This window comes from Rhinolophus sinicus, linkage group LG04 (genome assembly GCF_036562045.2).
Source record: "Rhinolophus sinicus isolate RSC01 linkage group LG04, ASM3656204v1, whole genome shotgun sequence".
Lineage (NCBI taxonomy): Eukaryota > Metazoa > Chordata > Mammalia > Chiroptera > Rhinolophidae > Rhinolophus > Rhinolophus sinicus.
The window spans coordinates 140,952,232-140,967,361 of record NC_133754.1 but is presented as its reverse complement, the minus strand read 5'-3'; the positions used below and the strand labels follow the sequence as shown (position 1 = coordinate 140,967,361).

Sequence of the window (15,130 nt, the reverse complement as noted above, 5' to 3'; positions counted from 1 at the left end):
CGCCACAGGCTGAGGCTGTGTTCAAGAGCAGAGAACACTTTCTCAGTGTTCACCTCAGTAAGTTCTACAATTTAACAAAGAAAACTCAAAACAGGAGGGCATTAAAACCTCCCCACTTTACCCAGTGGTACAAGGCATTTTTAATTCACAGCCACAGTCACCTTGGATAGCAGAGGCCAGAAGGCTCTCAGGGTCTTATTGGAGCCACCTCACTAAGGCACAGATGTGTTGTTAATTCACTGTCCTGGCCAACACGTCTGAAAACTAATAGCCCTGGAGGGAAGATGGCCCTGGGTGAAAATACAGCTTGTGACCTCTAAATGGCCAAGGATCTGGCCATGCCAGGGACACATAACTTAGATAAATCACAAATCAGAGTGGAGAAATGAGGTGCTTTGAATCAGTAGCATCCAAAAATGTTTGTTGAGTGTAATTGAACCCAGGTAGATCAGGAAGTGGGTGCAAGATCTCACAATATGCTGAGAACAGTTTTATTTAGAAACTCCAGGAGGAGACTTAGAAACAATAGACTGATGGTGAAAACAGCCCTCAAGAGATTCTTAAGATGTTCAGGCTCATTTCTGTGTTTCAACAGAATTTACATTGTTCAGGAAGCTGACAACATGGTAGGTAAAAATATGTGTGTGTGTGTGTATGTGTGTACATGATTTCTGTCATAAAAATATGGCAACACAGCACAATTTGGAAAAAGAAAAGAGAACAGAAAAAACCCCTATTATCCTGCCTCTAGCATAACTGCGAATAGTATTTCCTTCTAGTGGTTTTCCTTCTATGTATTTTTAAATAGTGTACGTAGATTTATATACATTTTTTAAGCATTTATAATCATAGTGACTAAGAGCACAGCGTTTGAAGTCAGATAGCCTTGACTTCAAGTCCTGACTCCAGACATTTCCAGCCCTGAGTTTTGCATTTGTCAAACGAGGAAGATAAACTTGTTTCATCGTGTTGCTGTGTGGATCCAGTGAAGTGGTACACATCCGATATCAGCACAGGGCCAGGAGCAGTGTAAGCACTCAAGGAATAGCGGCGTGGTTTTCTGTTTTCCCTAAAAAGCTGTGTCAACCTTCCACAATCCTAATAATTGGGAAGTTTTTCTCAACATTCAGACTCTGCTTTCAAGAAGATCTTTGGCCCGCTTGTTGAGAGCTCTATTACCTGGGTTTTCCTCAGAGATTAGGCTCATTAAGAGGAGTCAACGCTGAACTATATAGATGATTGTTTTGATAGGTTGGTTCAGTTGCCCTTTAGCTGGGCGGTGTGGCTTTGCTCCAAGACTGCAGATTCTGGTTTCTTTTTAAATTTTTCAATTACAGTTGACGTTCACCATTATATTAGTTTCAGGTGTACAGCGTAGGGGTTAGACATTTTTAGAACTTCTGAAGTGATTCCCCTGATAAGGCTAGTACCCACCCAGCATCATACATAGTTACTGTAATATTATTGACTATACTCCCTATGCTGGACTTTACATTACTGTGATTGTTTTGTAACTACCAATTTGTACTTCTTAATCCCTTCCCCTTTTTCACCCTGTCCTCCATTCCCCCTCCAACCTAGCACTCATCACTTGTTCTCTGTATCTATGAGCCAAAACCACAGGTTCTGACCACACCATGGTAGACACCACATTCAGCCATCTAGATGATGGGTTACTAGAGAGATGAGTGAGAAACCATAGGTGGAGAGGTGGAGATCTCTCACCCCTTCTGGGAAAAAAACCTCAAGCTCATGTCTGCCCAAATTTACATATGCAACCTGAACCTCTCATTTCTGTTCCAGTTCTGTTTACCCTACTGCCAACTTGATCTCCACTTGGAGTCCCCTTAGGGACCAGAAACTCCATATGTCTAAACCAAATCTCAGTCTAAGGGTAGGTGACCATACTGTCCTGAGTTTTACAGTTGCCCTGTAAATGAAGGGATTGACTTTATTAGATAGCAGTTTCCTGCCCACAAAAGGAAGGAATTAGCTCCTCAGTGAAGACCTTGGTTTTCCTTATCAGATAAACAGCTTCTTGACTGTACAGGATATTTACAGATAACAATAGACAGCATAACCAGTTAGTCCATTAACTCCTTAAATTTGATGAAACCATTTTGTACATTCTGTTATATTGCTGGTTAGAGTATTAATTAGTAAAATACTATGAAGGACAAATGCAGAAAACCTTTGACCTAGCAATTCCACTTCTAGGACTTTATTCCACAGATATATTTATAAATGTATGAATTAACGTGTGCAATTTACTGAATTTTATTTGTGCTTGCAAAAAATTGTAGACAACACGGTAATGTTAATTGGTGCAGCTACTATGGAAAACAGTATGGCAGTTCCTCAAAAAATTAGAAATAGAACTACCATATGATCTAGCAATTCCATTTCTGGGTATTTATCTAAAGAAGCACTAATTTGATAAAATACACTCATATGCACTCTGATGTTCATTGCACTATTTATAGTAGCCAAGACATGGAAACAACCTAAATGTCCATCGATGAATGAATGGATAAAGAAAATGTGGTGTGTGTGTGTATGTGTATATTCTCTCTGTGTGTGTATATATATATGTATATGTGTGTGTGTATATATATATATATATATATATACACACATATATGTGTGTGTGTGTGTGTGTATATATATATATATATATATATATATATATATATTTCTACAGAACTATTGATACACACTATATATATTCCAAGCTTATAGCTAAGAGAAGAGATTGGTAGTTGCCAGAGGTGGGGTTTGGAGTGTGTGTGGGGTGGGGTAAATGTGTAAAGGGGGTCAAAAAGTACAAATTTCCAGTCATAACATAAGTCATGGGGATGTAATGTACAGCATAGTGACTATAGTTAATAGTACTGTACTGCATATTTGAAAATGCTGAGAATAGATCTTAAAAGTTCTCATCACAAGAAAAAAATTATAACTCTATGGTACTGGATGTTAACTAGTCTTATTGTGGTGATCATTTCACAATATATACAAATATAAAATAATTGTTGTACACCTGAAACTAATATAATGTTGTATGTCAATTATATATCAAAAAATGCAAACAACAAAAATGTGTAAAAGAGAGTAGTTAAGTAATTATTCATCTATATAGTAGAATACATATGCAACCATGAAAAAGAATGAGGACATTCTTATGTACTTATTTGTTAGGTGAAAAAAGCAAAATACAGATCTCCAGTGAATGGATAAACAGATTGTGGTGTATCTATACAATGGAATACGCCTTCATTTTAAAAAAGGAACTATTGATACACACTACAACATAAATTAATTTCAAATATTATGTTCCCATTTGTGTAAAAAACGGAGAAAGAATATATACATGTATTTGTGTGTGTATTAAATGTGCACAGGACACAAGAAATTATCATGTAATTGTCTATGGGGAGGGAACCTGCATTATTGGCAGACAAACATAGGAGAGAGATGACATTTTACAGTGGTTTTTTTTAATACTTTTAATATTTTACAATACAAACTATGTTACATACTCAAAATAAAAATAGAATAATTTATAACTATAACTATGTCTAAATATTATATATAATTTTTCTCTTGTTTGGTTTTTAACTAGTTTTTAAAAATCCATTCATTCAGCCTATGTGCATCAGTATAAAGATGATGCTTAATATTATCCATTTCAAAAATTAAGCAAATATTTAGAAAGCTAGTATGTTTTTGTTGATTTTTAGTTTAATTCCACTGTAGTGTCAGATTACCTGCTCTATACTATTTCTGACCTTTGCAATTTGTTGAGACTTGCTTTATGGTACAGTATATACTCAATTTTGGTAAATGGTTCAATGTCCACAAAAAGAATGTGTACTCTGTCATTAGATGTAGTTTTTTTCTGTATAAGTCAATTAGGTCATTTGCTCATTTCAAATCCTATATATCTCTATAATTTTTTATATCTACATGTTCTATTACTGAAAGAGGTATATTAAAATCTTTCACTATAATTGTGGATTTGATATTTCTCCTCTTCTGCAGTTCTTTAAGCCTTTATTACTTGGTACGTAGATATTTAGAATTCCTATATCTTTCTGATGGATTGACCTTGGACATTTAGGAAATGTCATCTTTATCTTAAGTCATGCTTCTTGCCTTAACATCTTTTTTTTGCCTGGTATTACTATCGTTACACCAGCTTTCTTTTGGCTATTTTTGCTTAAGTTTTTTTCACCACTTTGTAAACAGTTTATCTAGGCATTGACCCAAGAAAAATGAAAGAACATGTCCATATAAAGACTTGCACATGAATGCTCATAGCAGCTTTATTTGTAATAGTCAAAAACGGAAACAACTCCAATGTCCACCAAAGGGGAATAGATCAACAAATTGTGGTATGTGTATGCAATGGAATACTCCTGCATAATAAAAGGGAATCAATTATTGATATATACTACAACCCAGGTAAATCTCAAAATCATTATGCTGAGAGAAAGAAGCCAGACCAAAAAAAGAAAAAGAAAAAGAAAAGAGAGAAATAAACTGCATGATTCCATTGATATAAAATTCTAAAAAATGCAAACTAATCTATAATCACAGAAAGCAAATTAGTGGTTACCTGGAGGCAGAGATAAAAGATTAAGAAGGGGCATGAGAAAATTAGTGAGTGCTGTGATGGTTTCATGGGTGTATACATGTGTCAAACTTATAAATACACTTTAAATATATGCAGTATATTGCATGTCAATTATACCTTAATAAAAAAATTAAGTATGTCTCTTGTAAGTAGCATAGGTTTTTATGTAATTTGATGATTTTTGTCTTTTAATTGAAGAATTTACCTGATTATATTTAATATAATCACTGATATATTTGAGTTTAAATGTATAATCCTACTGTTTTTTCCTCTTTTTCAATCTGTCTCTTGTTTCAATAGAGATTACAATAAGTACTTGACATATTAAAATTCTAATATTAATTTGTAATTTACCATTTCCCAAATAATGCAAGAATTTTGGAACATACTCCATTTACCTCTCTCACCTTTTGTGTTATTGTTGACATATATTTTAATTTATGTATGTTTTAAACTTCACTTTATTGTCATTATTCTAATTATTTTGTACAGTCACTATCATTGAGATTTACTTATGTGTTTATCCTTTTGGTGTACTTCATTGCTTTCAGAACTTCTGTGCTTCCATCTGGGATCATTTCCTTCTGCCTGAAAAGCTCTTTACTGCTTCCTTTAGTATGGCTCTGCTGGTAACACATTTTCTCACATTTGGTTTATCTGATGAAGTGTTTATATTTTATGTATGAAGGATATTTTCACTGGGTAGAAAATTGTAGATTGGTAGTTTTCTGTCAGCACTTTAAGGATGTGATTGCTTTGGTTTTAGGATTTCAATTTTGTTGAGAAATCTATTATTATTATTATTACACTTTGAAGTAATATGTCTTTGAACAATGTCTTTGAATAATGTATCTTTTCACCAGATTTTTTCAAGAACACTTAAAATTTATCTTCGATTTTCAGCAGTTTTACTGTGATGTATCTAGGTTTGATTTTCTCCGTGTTAATTCTGATGGGTGTTTGTAGAGCTTTATGAATCTGCATCTTTTTGTCAACAGAATTTCTGTTATTTTTGTCAACAGTATTTCTTTAAATATTACTTGGGCTTCTGTTTTGTCTCTCTTCTCTTTTGGGTCTTCAGTTTACATATGTTACATCTGTTTCTTTATGTCTCAACACACTTTTATGGAGAAACCCTTTTTCCTTTAAACAGTTACAAACAAAAGGCACTTGACACTTACAGGTCTTCTTGTGGGTGATTATGTAGTTTCATCAGTAGGTGGTCATCAAGTCAGGAGAGAAACTAACTTATATAATTATATGTAAGGGCTAGGGAGAGGAGATACCTCAGAGAGACACTGAAGACATTGAGTAATCCTTCTTCTCTAGGCTTACAATAGGAAACCTGTCATGCAGGGTGTCATGCGGGGTCTCAGCTTCTGCTCCCCACATAAGAATGCAGGATATGGTGAGGCCAAAAAGGAACACCCATGGAGCCATAGATAGGGGAGTCATATCACTATATTCTTGCTGGCGGCTGTGTTGGAGACACAGGAAGCAGGAGCCACACTATCTGCAACCTGCCGTCCACTTCTCTCTGCCAACCAACCTCACTTGCTAGCTGCACTCTGCCTTGCTAACTGCAGTCCGCCCTTGCTAGCTCAACCATCATCTTCTTGCCAGTCCCCTTTTGCTATTCGCGTAGCCATGGCAGTTATATTAGTGGCCAATGGCTCACTGGTTACAACTGACGGCCAACTAGCCACAGCTGATGACCATCCATTCACAGTTGATGGCCATTTACTACCCGAGTGAGCACCTTTCCACATGAGGGCGAGAGCCTGGAAACTGCACTCCTGGCTCTGTCCCCACAAACCCTCAAACACTTATTTCATCTAATAAATATTCTTCTGTATTCAGAGGAATTTTCCAAGTGAAAGGGATTTGGGATTGCCTTGTAAAGAAGAAACATAAGTTCCACAGCTTGTTAATAAGGGGCAGACTTCTCTTTGTAGTCATGTTTCCACCTGTTGAATCATCTTTACAGAAGTACATTTATTGCTTGTCTGTTTATGAGAAGAGATGGAAAATATGAGAAACCTGAAATATCTATTACGAAGCCTCAGGCTGGTGAACTTCTGAAGAATTCATTCCAGACTTCATTGCTCAAAACATGTATGCATGTATATATATGTAAGGATGGATATATGTATTATATACATTATATTGTATAGATATATAATACACATATACAATTTGCTACAGAAATTCATTTTATAGCCTTTTAAATTTAAAGGTTTAATTTACTAAAAGTTTCTGAGGATGCATCTTAGAAAGAGCCGTAGATCATATTTATGTGGTGAACTCCAGGAACTCCTCACTCTTGAGTAGTTCCTGTGTTTTCAGACTTTATACATGCTCTGTGCTGTGATCCAACCATGTATTATTTACATCATTCAGAGCTAGTGTTTCTCCATACAACAGATTTTATCATGTTTATTATTTCTTTTTCTTATTACACTGCCCTAACCTTATAATTCAGGAAGTTTGGGCGTTAACATTCTTTCACCTCTCACTTGGTATAAATCATTTCTAGTCCTGAATGATGCTATTTTATAAGGTTCAATTATACCATATGTACATATGCCAGTCACAAATGTCCATAATTATTATTTATTACTAGCTGTGTACTTTACACTTTGTGTTTGTTGAGTGTTTTGCAGTCAGTTGTTAGTTACTAAGAGTACATTATATGTTTGCTTTTCTTTATCCCACCCCTTTCACTGTTGTTTAAAATGTGTGACATTCAGGAACACCCTAAAAAACCTCTTTAAGTGCTTATAGACAAGATTTTTTTCTTGAATCGGTTTTAAAATCCTTTGAACCATTTTGGCTGCTGGCCATACCAGCATAGTGGAAGAATTTTCTTTCAGCGATGAAAGCCAGAGCAAAGCCTTCCGGGGCTGTTTGGTTTCCTAGCACAGCTGCTGGTGTAGATCATGGTGCTGATTGTTCCACTTGGAGATTCTTGAGCATCTTTGCCAGAAAGGGCTGGAAAGGTGCCCAACAGATCACATAGCCCAGTCCCTTCCTTTTACACGTGGTGAAACTAAGACCCAGCCTGGTTAACTAATGTACTTGAACTCAAACAGCTGGCAAATGGCAGTGCTCAGGACTAATTCACTGAGTTTTCACCTTCTTTTCCTTTGCTCTTCTAGCTATGTCTATTGTAAAGAAACAGGACAGCCTGATTTTAAAATACTTGAAGTAGGAGTATGAAAACCTAATGTCTAGATGTTATGGAATGTTTTAAAAAATGCTTGAAATGCATTGTCTTCTTTCCCATCAGGCCTGCTCCTACTCATTTTTTCCCCCCAAACGTGGTTCAAAAGTCCCCTCATTCCAGAAGACTCTAAGCATTCCTGGGCTAAATTAGTAACTCCCTCCTCTTTGCTGATAAGGCACTGTGCACATTCTTGTATTATAATACTTATCATCTAGTATTATAATTATTTATTCAATCATCCATCTGTCTTCCTCCTTCCCACCCACTCGACTGAGCTTCCAGGAGTAGCAATCGTATCTTCTTGGACTTCAATCCCTAGCACTTGGCAGAGAGCCTGGCACTTTGTGTGCCCTCGATGTTTTATGAATGAATGAATGAACCAACCATTCTCATAGTCTTGCACTATTAGTGAATGTTATACTTTATTTGACATGAAAGTCACCTGGAGTTGATGGTTAAAAATGCAGTTTCCAGGCCAAATTACAGAGATGCTGATTCAGGACTGGGGCAGGGTTGAGGAATCTGCATTTTTATTACGCAGCTGATGATTTGATGCGAACGGTCCACAGGCCACACTTGGCAAGCTCTGCTCTATCATTAGTTCCACTGATACTTAGTCACAACTGTATGAATCCCAACTATCTATCCATCTGAATAAACACATAGAGTTTTGCTATCCACCGCCTTCCACCATTCTGACTCCTGAGTAAGGGTATCAACATTTTAAACAAACCCTAAGTCTCCCTCACAGATAAATTTGTAGAAATAAAGATAACATTTATACAGAATTTTGAGTTATTAGAAGAAGGGTATCTTAGGAAATAAGGGCATCGTCATCAAGGAAATATTATCATGATATAAATCTAGCATCGTGTAAGTTATGTTAGGTATGTTGAATTTGGTCTGAGACTCAAAGGCAGAGGAAATAAAACCCACACAAAATGCCTGCAAGGACACCAAGCTTGTATGAGATCTTTCCTTGCTCTGTTCTCTTATTTGTGTAGGCAGGCTTCCTCCTTCACTGGGGTGCTAGGAGCTCTTTTGAGAATGAAGTTCCATATCAATAAACTTAATAGCTGATGTTTACATAACTTAAAAAATCTCAAAGAGTGCACCTGTGACTATATGTATGCATCTTTTTAAAAAAAATGATGAACTTAAGAAACTTTCCAGGAGGAAGAGCTGAATGGGGTAGTTACTAAGCTACCTATATATAACAACCAAAAGGATTTCTCATCCTTGTGGTATATTTACACATATATTGTTAGGCAATTGTATTTAGTTCCTCATATTACTTTTTACTTATAACTTATTCTGTATGCATGTTTCCATGGGTCAACCTAATTCGTATTTTTATTTTAAATGGTAAAATCATATTTCATTTATTTTATGCTATTATTTACTTAGTGTTCTGCCAAGTATGGGGTGCTTTGTTTATTTTCAAATATTTGCTTTTTTTTTTTAATTAGTTTCAGGTGCACAAGACAAAGCAAAACTTAGACGTTTATCATTTATATCCCTCACACTGTGTGGACCCCCCTTCCCCCCCATCCACTATCCCACTGTACGTTCCCAAAACCTCTCACCTTCAATATTTGCTATTATATACAGAGTTCTTATGCTCATTTCTGTTGCAATTATATTTTTGTTTGTATCAGTTCCATGGGGTATATTCTCTGAAGTGAGGTAATTAGATGAAAGAGTAATGACAGTTTTATACTTCTTGTTGCATATTGCAGGATTGCTTTTCAGAGACACTGAACCAATATACAATCCACAGGGATGTGGAACCATCCTGTTTTCCCCACAGCATGACCAACATGTAATTTTCTCATTCTAGCCTATTTTTGCTAGTTTAATATGTGTGTAGGGCCTCTCCAGTGATACTTTATTTTGAAGTTCTTTAAGCGATACAAAGCAATTCTTTTCTACGTGGGATGATTCACTATTTTCATTTTAAGGACAAACAATTCGTCTCCATATTTGACAGTTTTGAAGGGACAGGTTTCATCGCTTTCTGTAGAATTGATCCTGTAGGGATAGGAAGGAAATAGGATCCGTGTGAGGTAGTGAGTCAGGGAAGCAGATCATTTGTATAAGTCTGAATTAGAAAACTTATTTAAGGAAGGAAACCTTCGTGGAGCTCTGCAACAGAAACACCAGATGACCGGTTTGAGAAGGAGTGAAGAGCAGGAACATTCTGCTTTCATGATGAAAAAGTATTGGGGCTGTGGCGTAGGATGACAGAGTTTGCTTCAAAATGAAAGCAAGAACCTATCCCTCCCTCCTGCCATTCTTTGATTCTCTCACAATGCCACTTCCTTTCCTGAACATTGTCAGATATCCCCTTTTCAGGTAGACCCCTCTGGTCTATGACAGGAAGGGCTTTTGAATGACCATGAAACTGAAATGTGCTATTTGAGAGGTCTTGGGGAGAGGACCTAGAGGCAGAAGTCACAGGAGCAGTCAGTCTTGTCTGTGAAAAGTCAACTTGGGCATAAAAAGGAACTTTTGCTTGGTAATCTCCACTCCCTGTGGCGATATTCATATTTTTAAGTAAGCAAATGTTGGCATGCTGTTTTGGGTTCCTGTGGTGCCAAACACAAGATACAGTATTGTTTATGCAGGATGGGCCTTTTGTTTCGGACAGTGGTCTAATCTGTTGATTATTTAGAAATTGATGACTGTCCAACTTGTAATGAAAATCAGCCTAGTGAGCACTTGGGATCAAAATCTGAAAGGTTTCTTCCATTCCTGGCTATCATTCTATATTTGGTAATTCTTACCTTCACTCTTTTCTCTATAGGATACTCACACACACAGAGAGACACATGTATATCTATGTCTCTATCTATCATCTATCTATCTATCTATCTATCTACCTATCTATCTATCTATCTATCTATCTATCTATCTATCTATCATATTTAGAAATAATACACATACCACACAATTCACCTATTTAACATGTGCATGTCAATGGATTTTACTATATTCACAGAGTTGTGTATCTATCACCACAGTCAATTTCAGAACATTTTCATCACCCCCAAAAGAAACCCAATTCCCATTAGCAGCCACTTCCCATTTACCTCCAGTCCTCCCAGCCACTAATCCTACGCAACCATTAATCTGCTTTCTGTCCCTGTAGATTTCCTTATTCTTGATTTTTTTGTATAAGGAATCATACAATATGTGGCCTTTTGGTTTAGCGTCTTTTGCTTAGCATAATGTTTTCAAGATCCATCCATGTTGTGGTATATATTGGTATTTCTTTCCTTTTTTATTGCTGAATAATATTCCATTGTATAATATACTCCATTTTGTTTGGACATTTGAGTTGTTCCCACCTTTTGGCTACTATGAATAATGTAACTGTGAACATTCATGTATAAGCTTTGCTGTAGAAGTATGTTTTCATATTTCTTGGATATATACCTAGGAGTGCTGGGATATATGGGAACTCTAACTTTTTGAGGAACTGCCCGAATATTTTCCAAAACAGCTGCACCATTTTACATTCCCACCAACAAAGTATGAGTGCTTCAATTTCTTCATATCTTCAACCCTTGTTATTACCCCTCTTTTTTTTTTGTTTTTGTTATAGCCATCCTAGTGAAATGGCATCTCGTTGTGGTTTTGATTTGCATTTCCCTGTTGGATAATAGAATACTTACTCCTTATCTTAGTATTTTCTTATAATTTTTTTAAAAAATAAAGTGCTTCAAAAAATTGAAGAGTACAATTAATATGGGGTACTATGACTTTCGGTGGGGTTTCCCACATCATTGCATCATAATATAGGGGACCACCACTGGCATGAATGTGCTCCAGCCATTTGCTTCCATTTTTGTATCCTTTCATCGTTTAGACTCCTGGGAAGGAGAGATTATTGTCCCATGTTGGCTTATGTGCCCACCTCTTTGCTTGTCGTTAGGGCTAGAGGAGTGGGCATATCCTGAAAGGAAATGGAAGTACTCTTGAGGTGGGAGAATGGCTGTCACAGGTGGAACTAGGACAAGTTTCCTGCCTTTCTGGATGTACCACATTGCCAAGGTTGGGAGCCAACCAGACCCTGTCAGGAACCTCATCATGCGGGAAAATTAGTAATTCTGCCCTAGCACACATTATAATGGAGAAAATATAATAAGATTTATTTATAATATTTAAATATTATATTTTAAAATTATAATTTTAAAAATTTATGTATTCCTCTGCTGGATACACACAGCATGGTTTAAATATATGATCTCATTTGATCCTCAATAATCTGTTAGTTACTAGTTATACTCTACAGTGGCCTCATTGTAATTTAAATACACATTTGTGAACTAGCCTCTAACCACCAACTGATTTCATGAGAAAATGTGTTCTGAGTACGAAACAAATGACGAACAAATGAGTGCTCAGATTTCATCTTGCTCATAAGCCGCGGTCTTCCTGGTCAGCAGTCTCATGCCAGCAGCTGTGAGTGGACAATGGAGAGCAACTTTCATGTGCTCCATCCCTGCTACCAGTGATGTTGGCTGAGTGCTCTGCAGTGTCAATATGGGTGACTCAAAACATCTCTCTACTGGGAGCAGTTTGGGGAAAATGCAGTCCTTGGAATTGCAGGTAGTATCTAAGGTGCCTCAGGGAGGTAGAAGTGTTCATATAACAGTTCTATAGTGTTTTCTATCATCACAGGCAGCCAACCAGAAGGGTTCAACTACTTGAAAGGAGAATGACTGGATCAAAATGGCAGCTCAGGGTGTAAAGGACTCTCGTCAGAGACAGATGTTCTCCTGTAGACAATGCCTCTGAATGGCCTGGGAAGAAGGAGCCAAGTGCCCTGGATCTTTTCCTTGGGCTTCAAGCTCTTGCTCCTTTCAGTATTGGGCAGCAGCCATCATTGCAGGCATCCTGGTCTCTGTGAACTTCTTAAGTGTACATATTATCACACAAAGCTACCGTGTCTACCCACAGGCCACTGATGACATTTTAATCAGTTCTGCCAGTTGCCCAGCCAAGGCCTACGTTTTATAACATGGCACCAAAGATTGTATCTATAATTGTGATGATTTTTGAAAACTACCACTTCATTTAGATTTTTCTATTTTAACCCAAGGTATTCTTCAGCGGAAATAAGGAAACAGTTTACTCTCCCACCAAACCTTGGCCAGTGCCATCGACAAAGCATGAGTATTTCTGGCTTCACCTCTCTTCAACTAGTAAGTATGAGTTACAGGTTTGCTTAGAGAATGGTCACGTGCAGAAGCATCCATTGTATGCTTTTGCCGCCTGATTTTCCTTAGATCTTCCCACCGCTACCTTACACTTCCAACCACCAGTTCCTAGCTCTGAGCCTACTTTATTGGCATCGGACTACTTCCCTCTCTCCCTCCCTCATCGGGGGCTTAGACTAAAATGGACCTCCAGGCATTGTGGTTCTCACGTCTCTGGGACTTCCAGGCTACTTGATTTCACCCAAATCATAATTCATATTTTGGGTAGGGGGAAGATTAACCTGGAACACTACTACCATTTGTAACATGCTTTTATTGGAAAAATGTATTCCAAAACCCGAAAAGCCAAGTTCCAAACTTTAATTTTTAAAAAATTGTTTTTTCTGGAAAGTGCAATTTATATACAATAAAATTCACTCATTTTAGATGTACAATTTGATGAATTTGGCCAATTTAGACTTATTTAACCTCTACCCAATCAAGATGTAGAACTGTTTCTTTGCCTTAAAACATCCCATCGTGCCCCTTTGCAGTCCATCTCCTCTCCCAACCAGCCCTAGGCAATCACTGAATCATTTCTGTCATCATAATGTTGGCTTATCTGTAACTTCATATCAATGGAATCAGATAGCTCACCCTCCCCTCCCCCCATTTTAAAAACACACTTTTTAAGTTGAAGGTTGCCTACATTTTTAACACCAATTGTTCAGCGTGTGTGTGTATATATACATATATATATATATATTATATTAATTGAGAACTAAATGCCACACGTGTGCTAAATAGGATCAATCTGACTTAAATGAGATGGTTTGTAAAACCAGAAGTGAGTATTCACTTCCTTTGTGAGAGAGCTACAGCCTCCACTGCACTCACTTCCTCAGGCACAGCGCAGGGTACTTTTTTGCTTGTTCTGGTGGTTATCTTGCAGAGGTTAGGTTAGTTTTTGTTTCTCACTTATTACTTCAAAACCACTTCTGCTCTTAGAAATTTTGTAACCTTCCACTTGGTTTCCTGTAGCCGCCATTTTGTCTCCTGTAACAATTTACACGCCGTGTAACTGTGTATCTTTTAAAGGTATGTTTACTGGAGTGATTGGAGATAATTTCAGTAGGATAATTTGTGTGCTTTGTCATTGATGAAATAGTAGTACTGAAAAATGTACAGCACCTTGTCCTGCAAGGGTAAGTTGTGATGACATTTCTTCAGAAAATCTATGACTTTGGCGGCTTGCTAGATTGCTGTTTTTATTTGTACTTTTCTTGTCTGTTTCAGAATTGCAGATTATAATAAAAGCACATCAAGTGCATAATGTTCATGCTTTCAGATATGTTAGATAAGCTTTAAACCAAGATAAATTAGAAATGCTTTTTGGTTTAATTTGGTGCTAATATGCATTTCATTGAAAACCCAAAAAAATTATGTTTAAATTTCTGACTCAAATTGTATTCAAAATATGCAGTGAAAATGTGACTAGATATACTTTTATATCTTAAACAAGGAGGGGAGGTGGGGTTTGGTGCTTTGCTTCTTTGTAAATTAAGACTGCAGCTTTCTGCCGTGGCCGTCTTGAGAAATAGTGTGGACATCACTATTAAGAGGCTTTCAGGAAGTTTAGCTAACAGATTTTAACCCCTTCTCTACACCAGCTTTGACTTCAATGCTGCAGCCTTAAATTTCTTCAGGAGAAATTTTCTTCTTCTTCTTTTTTTTTTTTTTCAATTTGAAGTCACAATGAAAAAACAATTGCTTAATATCTGCAGGTGTTCTTTTGGCAGTTATGCTGCCTCATCAGTAGGTTTTGATGAAAGTGAATTTTGATTAATTCATTAGCTGCGTAGTAGAGTTAACATGTGGCTTAATGACCCATTTTTCCAACAGAAGCTATCAAGGAAATAGCAAAAATGCTGAACTATACAAGAATCATGTGTTTCTACCGGTCCTAATTTATTCCTTGTTCTATTTGCAAATGAATAGCTTTTAAAATATATTACTCCTGGTTATTTCCTTTAGTTTTCTGAATATAATTTCCCTGATCTCTAC

General features: G+C 36.7%; 1 protein-coding gene across 4 annotated transcripts in view; it reads left to right on the top strand.

Moving 5' to 3' along the window:
* Positions 1–15,130, top strand: part of DOCK8 (dedicator of cytokinesis 8) — a 192,190-nt gene that overhangs the window by 26,978 nt on the left and 150,082 nt on the right. The window contains exon 2 of one of the 4 annotated variants that reach the window (XM_019730243.2): positions 12,970–13,072. The exons of 1 other annotated variant lie outside the window; for it this stretch is intronic. In XM_019730243.2, the coding sequence (XP_019585802.1) occupies positions 12,970–13,072 (103 nt within the window). Of the gene's footprint in view, positions 1–12,969; positions 13,073–14,025; positions 14,272–15,130 lie in introns of those variants that run through there. 2 more of the 4 variants (XM_019730259.2, XM_019730272.2) reach the window with 2 other exon arrangements.